Raw genomic sequence first — 12,500 nt, 5'->3', positions numbered from 1 at the left:
GGCCTTTAAATAATTAATCGTGCCACATTAATAATTTTACATATTGTCAGCCAATTGCAGGTCACAGTAATAATAATTTCAGCAAAAAATGTATAATGTAAATAAATATTTCTTCTTTTGTTATGCATGATAAGGGATGTTTTACTGTAGCATGTGCAGTGTAGGCTTTAGACAACCGAGGAAGGTCTTGTTTTATAAGTTTCATTACAAGCTGTTCACACATTGGCCATAAAAAATGTATTATTAATACATGAAAATTCTTACATATAGCCCCTTTCATTTTCTTCAGAATGTGTGTGTGTGTGTGTGTGTGTGTGTGTGTGTGTGTGTGTGTGTGTGTGTGTGTGTCACTCACGTGGTGAAGGCCGGGTTATATTTGGCCCCCAGGTAATACGAGTACAGGTTGAACATGCCGATCATGAACGCCACGAAGACCATGATGAAGATGACCATGAACTTGAAGATGTCCTTGACGGTTCGGCCCAGGGAGATCTGGAGCGGCCCGAAGCTCTCGTTGGCCGGGAGAATGTAAGCGATGCGAGAGAAGCTCAGGACCACAGCGATGGCGTACAGGCCCTCGGAGATGATCTGAGGATCCGACGGCTTCCACCTGTTCCTCGCTGCAACAGACACACACACACACACACACACACACACACACACACACACACACACACACACACACACACACAGAAACACTGGTACATCATTCAGATTTCATGAAATGCTAAACTAACGTCATGTTTCACTCAAAGAGAATCAGAAGTCAAAGGTGGATAATGCTAATGAAGACTTTGTTCAGGGATTCTCAGTGAACACAATGAAGATCAAACACACACACACACACACACACACACACACACACACTCAGCAGTAAAGCTATTTCAAAGATTTCCTCAGCACACTTCCTCTTTATATATACACTACTGGTCAAAAGTTTTAGATCGGGAAGATTTTTTATGTTTTTAAAAGAAGTCTATTCTGCTCACCAAGGCTGCATTTATTTGATAAAAAACAATAATAATAAAAATAAAATAAAAACAGTATTATTGTGAAATATTATGACAATTTAAAATGAATGTTTTCTATTTTAATATATTTTAAACTGTAATTTATTCCTGTGATCAAAGCTGAATTTTCAGCATCATTACTCCAGTCTTCAGTGTCACATGATCCTTCACAAATCATTCTAATGATGATTTGATGAAAAAATATTAATTATTATTTTCAATGTTGAAAACAGTTGTGTACATTATTTTTCCAAAATTCTTTATTTAAAATAGAATATTTTCTAATATTTTCTAACTGTAATTTTTGATCAGTTTAACTCATCCTTGATGAATAAAAGTATTGATTTATTTTATTTTTTTCCCCAAAAAATAAAATAAAAATTCTTACTGACCCAAAACTTTTGAACGATAGTGTTTAATGTTACAAAAGCTTTAGATTTCAGATAAATGCTGTTCTTTTGAACTTTCTATTCATCAAAGCATCATGAAATAAAAATGTTTTCAACACTCATAATAATCATAAATGTTTCTTGATCATCAAATCATCATATTAGAATGATTTCTGAAGGATCATGTGACACTGAAGACTGGAGTAATGATGCTGAAAATTCAGCTTTGATCACAGGAATAAATTACACTTTACTGTATATTCACATAGAAAACAGCTGTTTTAAATTGTAATAATATTTCACAATATGACTGTTTTTGTTTGTATTTTTAATCAAATAAATGCAGCCTTGGTGAGCAGAATAGACTTCTTTTAAAAACATTACAAATCTTCCCGATCTAAAACTTTTGACCGGTAGTGTATATATTAATATATACATTGTATGACTTCAGAGGCTGCGATATCACTTTCACACCAGCAGAGAGCAGCACTGATATCAGATATCAGCTCTAGCATCACATTATATTAGTTCACAGTGCATTAACTAATGTTAACAAGATGTTAATAAAGTATTAGTAAATGTTGCAATTAACATTCACAAAGATTAATAAATGCTGTATAAGTGCAGTTCATTATTAGTTCATGTCATGTAAAGTTTTACCGTATTCTGTATACAGGGAATATTTTACTTTTTCCAAAACTATACTGTACAAGTTCAGTGTTATTTTAGGATTGCATGTATACTATTATAGTATTTATTAATATTAATTAATGTATTAATATTAATTAGCTTTTGTTTGATCTTTTCTCATTTCATTTTAGCTTTAGAAATTTTGTTATGCGCTTTTGTCATGTTTGACTTTTTTTCTTAAATTTGATATTTAGCTTTAAATTGCATTTATTTTAGTTGTCGTTTTAGCAATTTTACTTGTCTTATTTCTGTTAGTTGAACAATGCAACGTATCTCATTTTAATTTAGTTTAAAATAATAACAATTTTAATAAAAATTAATAAAAAAAACATAAGTGCATATTTAAAAAAAGTTCTAAAAATGACAAAAAATTCAATTAACACAAAAATAATGTAAAATATAAAAATAAATACAAAATGTACTAATATACTAATAAAAATATAATAGTTTTATCAATAATACTAAAATAATAAAAGCTTTTCATCTAATATTTATATTTTGTTTTATTTCAGCATTTTTCAATAAACAATTATTTTAAATATTTGTAATAGTTAACAATAACTACACTTGACCTTCCATAAATTCTGGCAAATGAACTAAAATCAATATCAAACATGTTTTTTAGTTGTTTTTTTTTTGGACTTGAATATATAGTAGGCAGTATTAAATTACTAATATTTTATGGCTAATTATTAAGTAATTTAATACTTGAATATTACTTAATTAGCCATAAAATATTAGTAATTTAATACTGCCTACAATATATTCAAGTCCAGAAAAAATAAAATAAAAAAAAGAACATGTTTGATATTGATTTTAGTTAATTTGCCAGAATTTATGAATTAAGGCATAAAAATTACATAAAAATTACATAGAAAATTAAGGCAGGACCAATCTATTAGTGCTCAGAAGTAATACACAGCTAAAAATACAGCATGAGTGTCAGAAGTGTTGGAGACGGGAAGCGTAAGGTCAGACCGGCCGCGTGAACCACAGATTTCCACTGAGCTAATGATGCTAACGCTCCTACAGTTCTACATCAGACTCTTCATTAATGATTCAGCCGGAAACACCTGCGCTCTCTTCTACAGGCAGAAAACATGAACCATACGCTCAGATCATAAAAGATCTACACTTCTACAGGCAGAAAACATGAACCATACGCTCAGATCATAAAAGATCACTTTCTACAGGCAGAAAACATGAATCATACGCTCAGATCATAAAAGATCACTTTCTACAGGCAGAAAACATGAATCATACGCTCAGATCATAAAAGATCACTTTCTACAGGCAGAAAACATGAACCATACGCTCAGATCATAAAAGATCTACGCTTCTACAGGCAGAAAACATGAACCATACGCTCAGATCATAAAAGATCTACACTTCTACAGGCAGAAAACATGAACCATACGCTCAGATCATAAAAGATCACTTTCTACAGGCAGAAAACATGAACCATACGCTCAGATCATAAAAGATCACTTTCTACAGGCAGAAAACATGAATCATACGCTCAGATCATAAAAGATCAATTTCTACAGGCAGAAAACATGAACCATACGCTCAGATCATAAAAGATCTACGCTTTCTACAGGCAGAAAACATGAACCATACGCTCAGATCATAAAAGATCTACGCTTCTACAGGCAGAAAACATGAACCATACGCTCAGATCATAAAAGATCTACACTTTCTACAGGCAGAAAACATGAACCATACGCTCAGATCATAAAAGATCTACGCTTCTACAGGCAGAAAACATGAACCATACGCTCAGATCATAAAAGATCTACGCTTCTACAGGCAGAAAACATGAACCATACGCTCAGATCATAAAAGATCTACGCTTCTACAGGCAGAAAACATGAACCATACGCTCAGATCATAAAAGATCTACACTTCTACAGGCAGAAAACATGAACCATACGCTCAGATCATAAAAGATCTACGCTTCTACAGGCAGAAAACATGAACCATACGCTCAGATCATAAAAGATCTACGCTTTCTACAGGCAGAAAACATGAACCATACGCTCAGATCATAAAAGATCTACACTTTCTACAGGCAGAAAACATGAACCATACGCTCAGATCATAAAAGATCTACACTTTCTACAGGCAGAAAACATGAACCATACGCTCAGATCATAAAAGATCTACACTTCTACAGGCAGAAAACATGAACCATACGCTCAGATCATAAAAGATCTACACTTTCTACAGGCAGAAAACATGAACCATACGCTCAGATCATAAAAGATCACTTTCTACAGGCAGAAAACATGAACCATACGCTCAGATCATAAAAGATCTACGCTTTCTACAGGCAGAAAACATGAACCATACGCTCAGATCATAAAAGATCTACGCTTTCTACAGGCAGAAAACATGAACCATACGCTCAGATCATAAAAGATCTACGCTTCTACAGGCAGAAAACCTGAACCATACGCTCAGATCATAAAAGATCTACGCTTCTACAGGCAGAAAACCTGAACCATACGCTCAGATCATAAAAGATCTACGCTTCTACAGGCAGAAAACATGAACCATACGCTCAGATCATAAAAGATCTACGCTTCTACAGGCAGAAAACATGAACCATACGCTCAGATCATAAAAGATCTACGCTTCTACAGGCAGAAAACATGAACCATACGCTCAGATCATAAAAGATCTACGCTTCTACAGGCAGAAAACATGAACCATACGCTCAGATCATAAAAGATCTACGCTTCTACAGGCAGAAAACATGAACCATACGCTCAGATCATAAAAGATCTACACTTCTACAGGCAGAAAACATGAACCATACGCTCAGATCATAAAAGATCTACGCTTCTACAGGCAGAAAACATGAACCATACGCTCAGATCATAAAAGATCTACGCTTTCTACAGGCAGAAAACATGAACCATACGCTCAGATCATAAAAGATCTACGCTTTCTACAGGCAGAAAACATGAACCATACGCTCAGATCATAAAAGATCTACACTTTCTACAGGCAGAAAACATGAACCATACGCTCAGATCATAAAAGATCTACACTTCTACAGGCAGAAAACATGAACCATACGCTCAGATCATAAAAGATCTACGCTTCTACAGGCAGAAAACATGAACCATACGCTCAGATCATAAAAGATCTACGCTTTCTACAGGCAGAAAACATGAACCATACGCTCAGATCATAAAAGATCTACGCTTTCTACAGGCAGAAAACCTGAACCATACGCTCAGATCATAAAAGATCTACACTTCTACAGGCAGAAAACATGAACCATACGCTCAGATCATAAAAGATCTACGCTTCTACAGGCAGAAAACATGAACCATACGCTCAGATCATAAAAGATCTACGCTTTCTACAGGCAGAAAACATGAACCATACGCTCAGATCATAAAAGATCTACACTTCTACAGGCAGAAAACATGAACCATACGCTCAGATCATAAAAGATCTACGCTTCTACAGGCAGAAAACATGAACCATACGCTCAGATCATAAAAGATCTACGCTTCTACAGGCAGAAAACATGAACCATACGCTCAGATCATAAAAGATCTACGCTTTCTACAGGCAGAAAACATGAACCATACGCTCAGATCATAAAAGATCTACGCTTCTACAGGCAGAAAACATGAACCATACGCTCAGATCATAAAAGATCTACACTTCTACAGGCAGAAAACATGAACCATACGCTCAGATCATAAAAGATCTACGCTTCTACAGGCAGAAAACATGAACCATACGCTCAGATCATAAAAGATCTACGCTTTCTACAGGCAGAAAACATGAACCATACGCTCAGATCATAAAAGATCTACGCTTCTACAGGCAGAAAACATGAACCATACGCTCAGATCATAAAAGATCTACGCTTTCTACAGGCAGAAAACATGAACCATACGCTCAGATCATAAAAGATCTACACTTTCTACAGGCAGAAAACATGAACCATACGCTCAGATCATAAAAGATCTACACTTTCTACAGGCAGAAAACATGAACCATACGCTCAGATCATAAAAGATCTACGCTTCTACAGGCAGAAAACATGAACCATACGCTCAGATCATAAAAGATCTACACTTTCTACAGGCAGAAAACATGAACCATACGCTCAGATCATAAAAGATCTACGCTTCTACAGGCAGAAAACATGAACCATACGCTCAGATCATAAAAGATCTACACTTCTACAGGCAGATAGCATGAACCATACGCTCAGATCATAAAAGATCTACGCTTCTACAGGCAGAAAACATGAACCATACGCTCAGATCATAAAAGATCTACACTTTCTACAGGCAGAAAACATGAACCATACGCTCAGATCATAAAAGATCTACACTTTCTACAGGCAGAAAACATGAACCATACGCTCAGATCATAAAAGATCTACGCTTCTACAGGCAGAAAACATGAACCATACGCTCAGATCATAAAAGATCTACACTTCTACAGGCAGATAGCATGAACCATACGCTCAGATCATAAAAGATCTATGCTTCTACAGGCAGAAAACATGAACCATACGCTCAGATCATAAAAGATCTACACTTTCTACAGGCAGAAAACATGAACCATACGCTCAGATCATAAAAGATCTACACTTCTACAGGCAGAAAACATGAACCATACGCTCAGATCATAAAAGATCTACACTTTCTACAGGCAGAAAACATGAACCATACGCTCAGATCATAAAAGATCTACGCTTTCTACAGGCAGAAAACATGAACCATACGCTCAGATCATAAAAGATCTACACTTTCTACAGGCAGAAAACATGAACCATACGCTCAGATCATAAAAGATCTACGCTTTCTACAGGCAGAAAACATGAACCATACGCTCAGATCATAAAAGATCTACACTTCTACAGGCAGAAAACATGAACCATACGCTCAGATCATAAAAGATCTACGCTTCTACAGGCAGAAAACATGAACCATACGCTCAGATCATAAAAGATCTACACTTTCTACAGGCAGAAAACATGAACCATACGCTCAGATCATAAAAGATCTACGCTTCTACAGGCAGAAAACATGAACCATACGCTCAGATCATAAAAGATCTACGCTTTCTACAGGCAGAAAACATGAACCATACGCTCAGATCATAAAAGATCTACACTTTCTACAGGCAGAAAACATGAACCATACGCTCAGATCATAAAAGATCTACGCTTCTACAGGCAGAAAACATGAACCATACGCTCAGATCATAAAAGATCTACACTTCTACAGGCAGATAGCATGAACCATACGCTCAGATCATAAAAGATCTACGCTTCTACAGGCAGAAAACATGAACCATACGCTCAGATCATAAAAGATCTACACTTTCTACAGGCAGAAAACATGAACCATACGCTCAGATCATAAAAGATCTACACTTCTACAGGCAGAAAACATGAACCATACGCTCAGATCATAAAAGATCTACACTTTCTACAGGCAGAAAACATGAACCATACGCTCAGATCATAAAAGATCTACGCTTTCTACAGGCAGAAAACATGAACCATACGCTCAGATCATAAAAGATCTACACTTTCTACAGGCAGAAAACATGAACCATACGCTCAGATCATAAAAGATCGTCTCGGTTACGGATGTAACCCTCGTTCCCTGAGTGGGAACGGAGACGTTACGTCGGATGACGACGATTGGGGTTTCGCTTAGAAGCCTATCACCTTCGAGTATATAAAACGAGCCAATGGCAATGAAATGCCATGGGTCTGCGGAATTTGCATAGCGTAACTCCGCCCGCCGCAGGGGGTATATAAGGAAGTACGCTGGCACAATGCAGATATGTCTTCGCTGAGGAGCCGAGACTAGCCCCAGGCGTTTTTCAGCGGTACAGCGGAAGTGGCAGGAAGACGTAACGTCTCCGTTCCCACTCAGGGAACGAGGGTTACATCCGTAACCGAGACGTTCCCTTTCGTGGTCACTCCGAGTTACGTCGGATGACGACGATTGGGGTTCCAGTCTAATCACGCCACCTCGGCTGTCTACCAGTGCCCTGCGTAAGTCTGAGCTCCCTGTTGTGAGACTAGCACGAACGAAGGAGTCCTACTTAACACAGGGATACCAAGGTACACTGGGAAGCACATCTCCAGAGAGAAATATGCAATTATGCCCAGCCAATGATGGGGGGGACTTAGAATACACATATGGCCCAGAGGGCTGCATATGGAAGATCACTGGGGTGTCCAGCCGCAGGTGGAATTTTAAACCCCAGGGGTGGCAAGGGTGGCTTGCCAAGGGAAAGACACACGCTCACAAGGAGACTTACAGCGGAATACACATGTGGGGGTCGCCCAGAGGGGGAACCATGCACATGGAGGCACCTAGTCAAGCGCAAAAGCTGCGTTATGGCAGATTGGCATAACTCAGGCGTTGACGTAACCAGTGCTGGAGGAAACTCAGAGCTTATCAGACTCACCTGAGAGAAATATCGCACGTATCCCGTCCGTGGAGAGGAATGGCGAGCAAGCGAAGACACCTGAGCAGAATCTAGCACCGGCTGGTTGAAGCGAGTACATGAGAAGAAACTGGCTCTACTCGGAGATTATAGAATCTCGCGAATGTGTTGGGTGTCGCCCAGCCTGCAGCTCTACAAATGTCTGTTAGCGAGGCGCCATGCGCTAGAGCCCAAGAGGAAGCCACACTACGTGTGGAGTGGGCTTTCACACCAAGGGGGCACGGACGACCTTGCTGCTGGTATGCCAAAGCAATGGTATCCACTATCCAGTGGGATAACCTTTGCTTTGAGAGAGCCTTTCCCTTCAGCTTCCCACCATGACAGACAAAGAGCTGGTCTGAGGTCCTGAAACACCGCGTTCTGTCTACGTAAGCACGGAGGGCGCGTACTGGACAGAGCAGTGCCAAGGCTGGGTCTGCCTCCTCCAAGGGCAGCGCTTGCAGGTTCACTACCTGGTCTCGAAAGGGTGTGGTAGGAACCTTGGGCACGTATCCAAGCCGGGGTCTCAGGATCACGTGAGAGTTAGCCGGCCCGAATTCCAGGCACGCTTCGTCAACCGAAAATGCCTGCAGGTCCCCTACCCTCTTGATGGAGGCCAATGCAACCAGGAGCGCTGTCTTCATTGACAGGAACTTAAGCTCCACTGACTGTAAAGGCTCAAATGGAGCACTCTGCAGGGCAGTTAGAACCACTGAGAGGTCCCAAGAGGGTACGAAGGGAGGACGAGGAGGATTTAGTCTCCTCGCTCCCCTCAGGAACCTGACGATCAGGTCGTGCCTTCCCAGAGACTTACCATCAACTGCTTCGTGATGTGCGGCAATGGCGGCAACATACACTTTCAGGGTGGAGGGAGACAGCCTTCGCTCCAACCCTTCTTGCAGGAAGGAAAGCACGACACTGATCGGGCATTTCGTGGGTTCTTGATGTTTAGAAGAACACCAGTTGACGAAGAGGTTCCACTTCAACGCATAGGCATGTCTCGTGGACGATGCTCTAGCGGAAGTGATGGTAGCCACCACCGCAGGTGGTAGGGTACTCAAACCTGCCTCGTCCCGTCCAGGAGCCACACATGGAGGTTCCAAAGATCGGGACGAGGGTGCCATAAGGTGCCCCGTCCCTGAGAAAGGAGGTCCTTCCTCAGAGGAATTGGCCAGGGAGGTGCTGTCGCGAGGAGTACTAGTTCGGAGAACCAGGTCCGGTTGGGCCAATACGGGGCAACCAAAATGACCTGCTCCTCGTCCTCCCTGATCTTGCGCAAGGTCTGCGCAAGAAGGCTCACTGGGGGAAACGCATACTTGCGTAGGCCCCGCGGCCAGCTGTGCGCCAGTGCATCCGTGCCGAGCGTGCCCTCGGTCAGGGAGTAAAACAGGTCGCAATGGGACGAGTCGTGGGAGGCAAACAGGTCTACCTGTGCGTCGCCGAACTGATCCCAAATCAGCTGGGCCGTCCGGGGATGGAGTCGCCATTCTCCAGCGAGAGGCCGAACTCGAGACAGCTCGTCGGCCGCCTGGTTCAGGTGTCCCGGGATATAAATGGCTCGAAGCGACCTCAGATGCTTCTGACTCCATATGAGGAGGTGGCGAGCGAGTTGCGACATACGGCGGGAGCGTAGACCACCCTGGTGGTTGATGTACGCTACTGTTGCGGTATTGTCTGATCGGACTAGTACGTGCTGGCCCCTGAGCAGCGCATGGAAGCGGTGCAGGGCGAGACGTACAGCCAGCAACTCGAGGCAATTGACATGCCAAAGGCGCTGGGGTCCTGTCCAGAAGCCCGCGGCAGCATGACCATTGCACATGGCGCCCCAGCCCGTGTTGGAGGCATCTGTTGACACAACAACATGCCGGGAAACTCGTTCTAAGGGCACTCCGGCCCGTAGAAAATTGAGGTTCGCCCACGGGGTGAAGGTCTGACGGCAGGCTGGAGTCACTGGGACTCGGAGCGTGCCGTGTTGCCATGCCCACCTCGGGACTCGATCGCGAAGCCAAAGCTGAAGCGGTCTCATATGAAGCAATCCCAGCGGCGTTACTGCGGCTGCGGATGCCATATGCCCCAGGAGCCTCTGAAAAAGTTTCAGTGGAACCGCACTCTTGCCCTCGAACTGACGAAGACAAGTCAGCAGTGACTGCGCGCGCTCGCTCGTAAGCTGCGCGCACATGGCGACCGAGTCGATCTCCATACCGAGAAAAGAGATCCTCTGCACGGGGCAGAGTTTGCTCTTCTCCCAGTTGACCCGAAGGCCCAGACGAACTAGGTGCCGGAGCACTAGGTCCCTGTGTTCGCAAACCTGGTCTCGAGAGTGAGCTAGGATCAGCCAGTCGTCGAGATAGTTCAGGATGCGAACCCCGTGTTCCCGGAGGGGAACAAGGGCTGCCTCGACGACCTTCGTAAAGACGCGAGGAGACAGGGCTAGCCCGAAAGGGAGAACCGCGTACTGGTATGCCCGTCCCTCGAAAGCAAACCGTAGAAACGGTCTGTGTCGAGGTAAAATGGAGACATGGAAGTAGGCGTCCTTCAGGTCGATCGCTGCAAACCAATCCTGCGGCCGCACACACTGGAGGATGTGTTTGGCCGTTAGCATCTTGAACGGCAGCCTGTGAAGGGAGCGGTTCAAGACGCGCAGGTCGAGGATTGGCCGTAACCCACCGGACTTCTTGGGTACAATGAAGTAAGGGCTGTAGAAGCCGGACTTCATTTCGGCTGGAGGGACAATCTCGATCGCACCCTTCGCCAGTAGGGTGGCGACCTCCGCTCTCATGACAGGGGCATTGCCACCGACCATAGTGAAGCGGACTCCCCTGAAGCGGGGAGGAGATCTCGCGAACTGAATCGCGTAGCCGAGCCTGATGGTTCTCGCGACCCAGCGGGACAGTCTGGGAAGCTCTAGCCAGGCCTCCAGAAAGTGCACCAGCGGGGTCATACGAACCACAGACGTACCGTCGGTGGGGCAGCGAGGCGGAATGACCGGCACCGGCGAGGGTGGCATAGCGGCCCTGTGCGGGGGCACGGTCATTAACCGCGTCCTGCCAGAGGAGGCCAGGGGAGGGCGCGCGTCCCACGGGGGCGTGCTCTGGCAGGGGTCTGGCGACAGAGGGGGATGAGAGGAGCGTGGCCCGTGGGCGGCGCGTGCTGTCATCCCGCACCTCTGGGACAGAGGAGGGCGGCAGTGGCGGGACCCGAGGGTGGCGCGCACTGCGGCCCTCGGACTCTGTCGGCTCAGGATTGGGGAATTCAATTCTGTCTTCAACCACATCAGAGTACTGCTCGTCGTTGGACGAGCAGCGGGGAGTGGAGAACAAAAGATTCTCCCCCGGCCCTCCACCGGGGGAAGGAGTGGCCCTGCTACCAGCTCCTGGGACAGAATTGAAGCCAACCCTGAGCAGCCCGTCTCAGGAGCGCCGCTTGGCCTGGCGTTTAGCGGGCGGCGGGGCTGGAGAGGGCTGTGGCGCCTGCCTGCGGCTCCCTCCACAACGCGGCCCGGGTGAAGGTTGCTGCTGGGGCCGTGCGGGAGGGGCAGCCGCGGGAGGGCGCCCTCGGCGGCGAGCAGGCTGAGGATTCTGTGCCGACGGCTGAGCAGCGGAGCGTCGGGGCAGAATGTGCTTGATAGCCTCAGTCTGCTTCTGGGCGGTCGAGAACTGTTGGGCAAAATCCTCGACCGCACCGCCGAAAAGGCCGGCCTGGGATATGGGAGCGTCAAGCAGACGAGTCCGCTCGGGCTCACACATATCAACCAAGTTCAGCCAGAGATGTCTCTCCTGGACCACAGCTGTGGACATCACCAAACCCAGGGAGCGCGCGGTCACCTTCGTCGCTCGGAGAGCGAGGTCGGTGGCGGCGCGCAGCTCATCAACGAGCCCTGGGTCCGTCCTGCCCTCGTGCATGTCACGAAGCATCTGGGCCTGGT

The 12,500-nt window shown here is 44.6% G+C and overlaps 1 protein-coding gene across 1 annotated transcript in view; it reads right to left on the bottom strand.

The window, feature by feature from the left end:
• Positions 1-12,500, bottom strand: part of trpc7b (transient receptor potential cation channel, subfamily C, member 7b) — a 124,187-nt gene that overhangs the window by 28,344 nt on the left and 83,343 nt on the right. Inside the window, exon 7 of the mRNA XM_082176922.1 lies at positions 356-620. Coding sequence (XP_082033048.1) covers positions 356-620 — 265 coding nt within the window. The remainder of the gene's footprint in view (positions 1-355; positions 621-12,500) is intronic.

The sequence above is a fragment of the Leuciscus leuciscus genome (assembly GCF_965113295.1).
Source record: "Leuciscus leuciscus genome assembly, chromosome: 8".
NCBI classification, from domain to species: Eukaryota; Metazoa; Chordata; class Actinopteri; order Cypriniformes; family Leuciscidae; genus Leuciscus; species Leuciscus leuciscus.
This window is presented reverse-complemented; position numbering and strand designations above follow the sequence as displayed.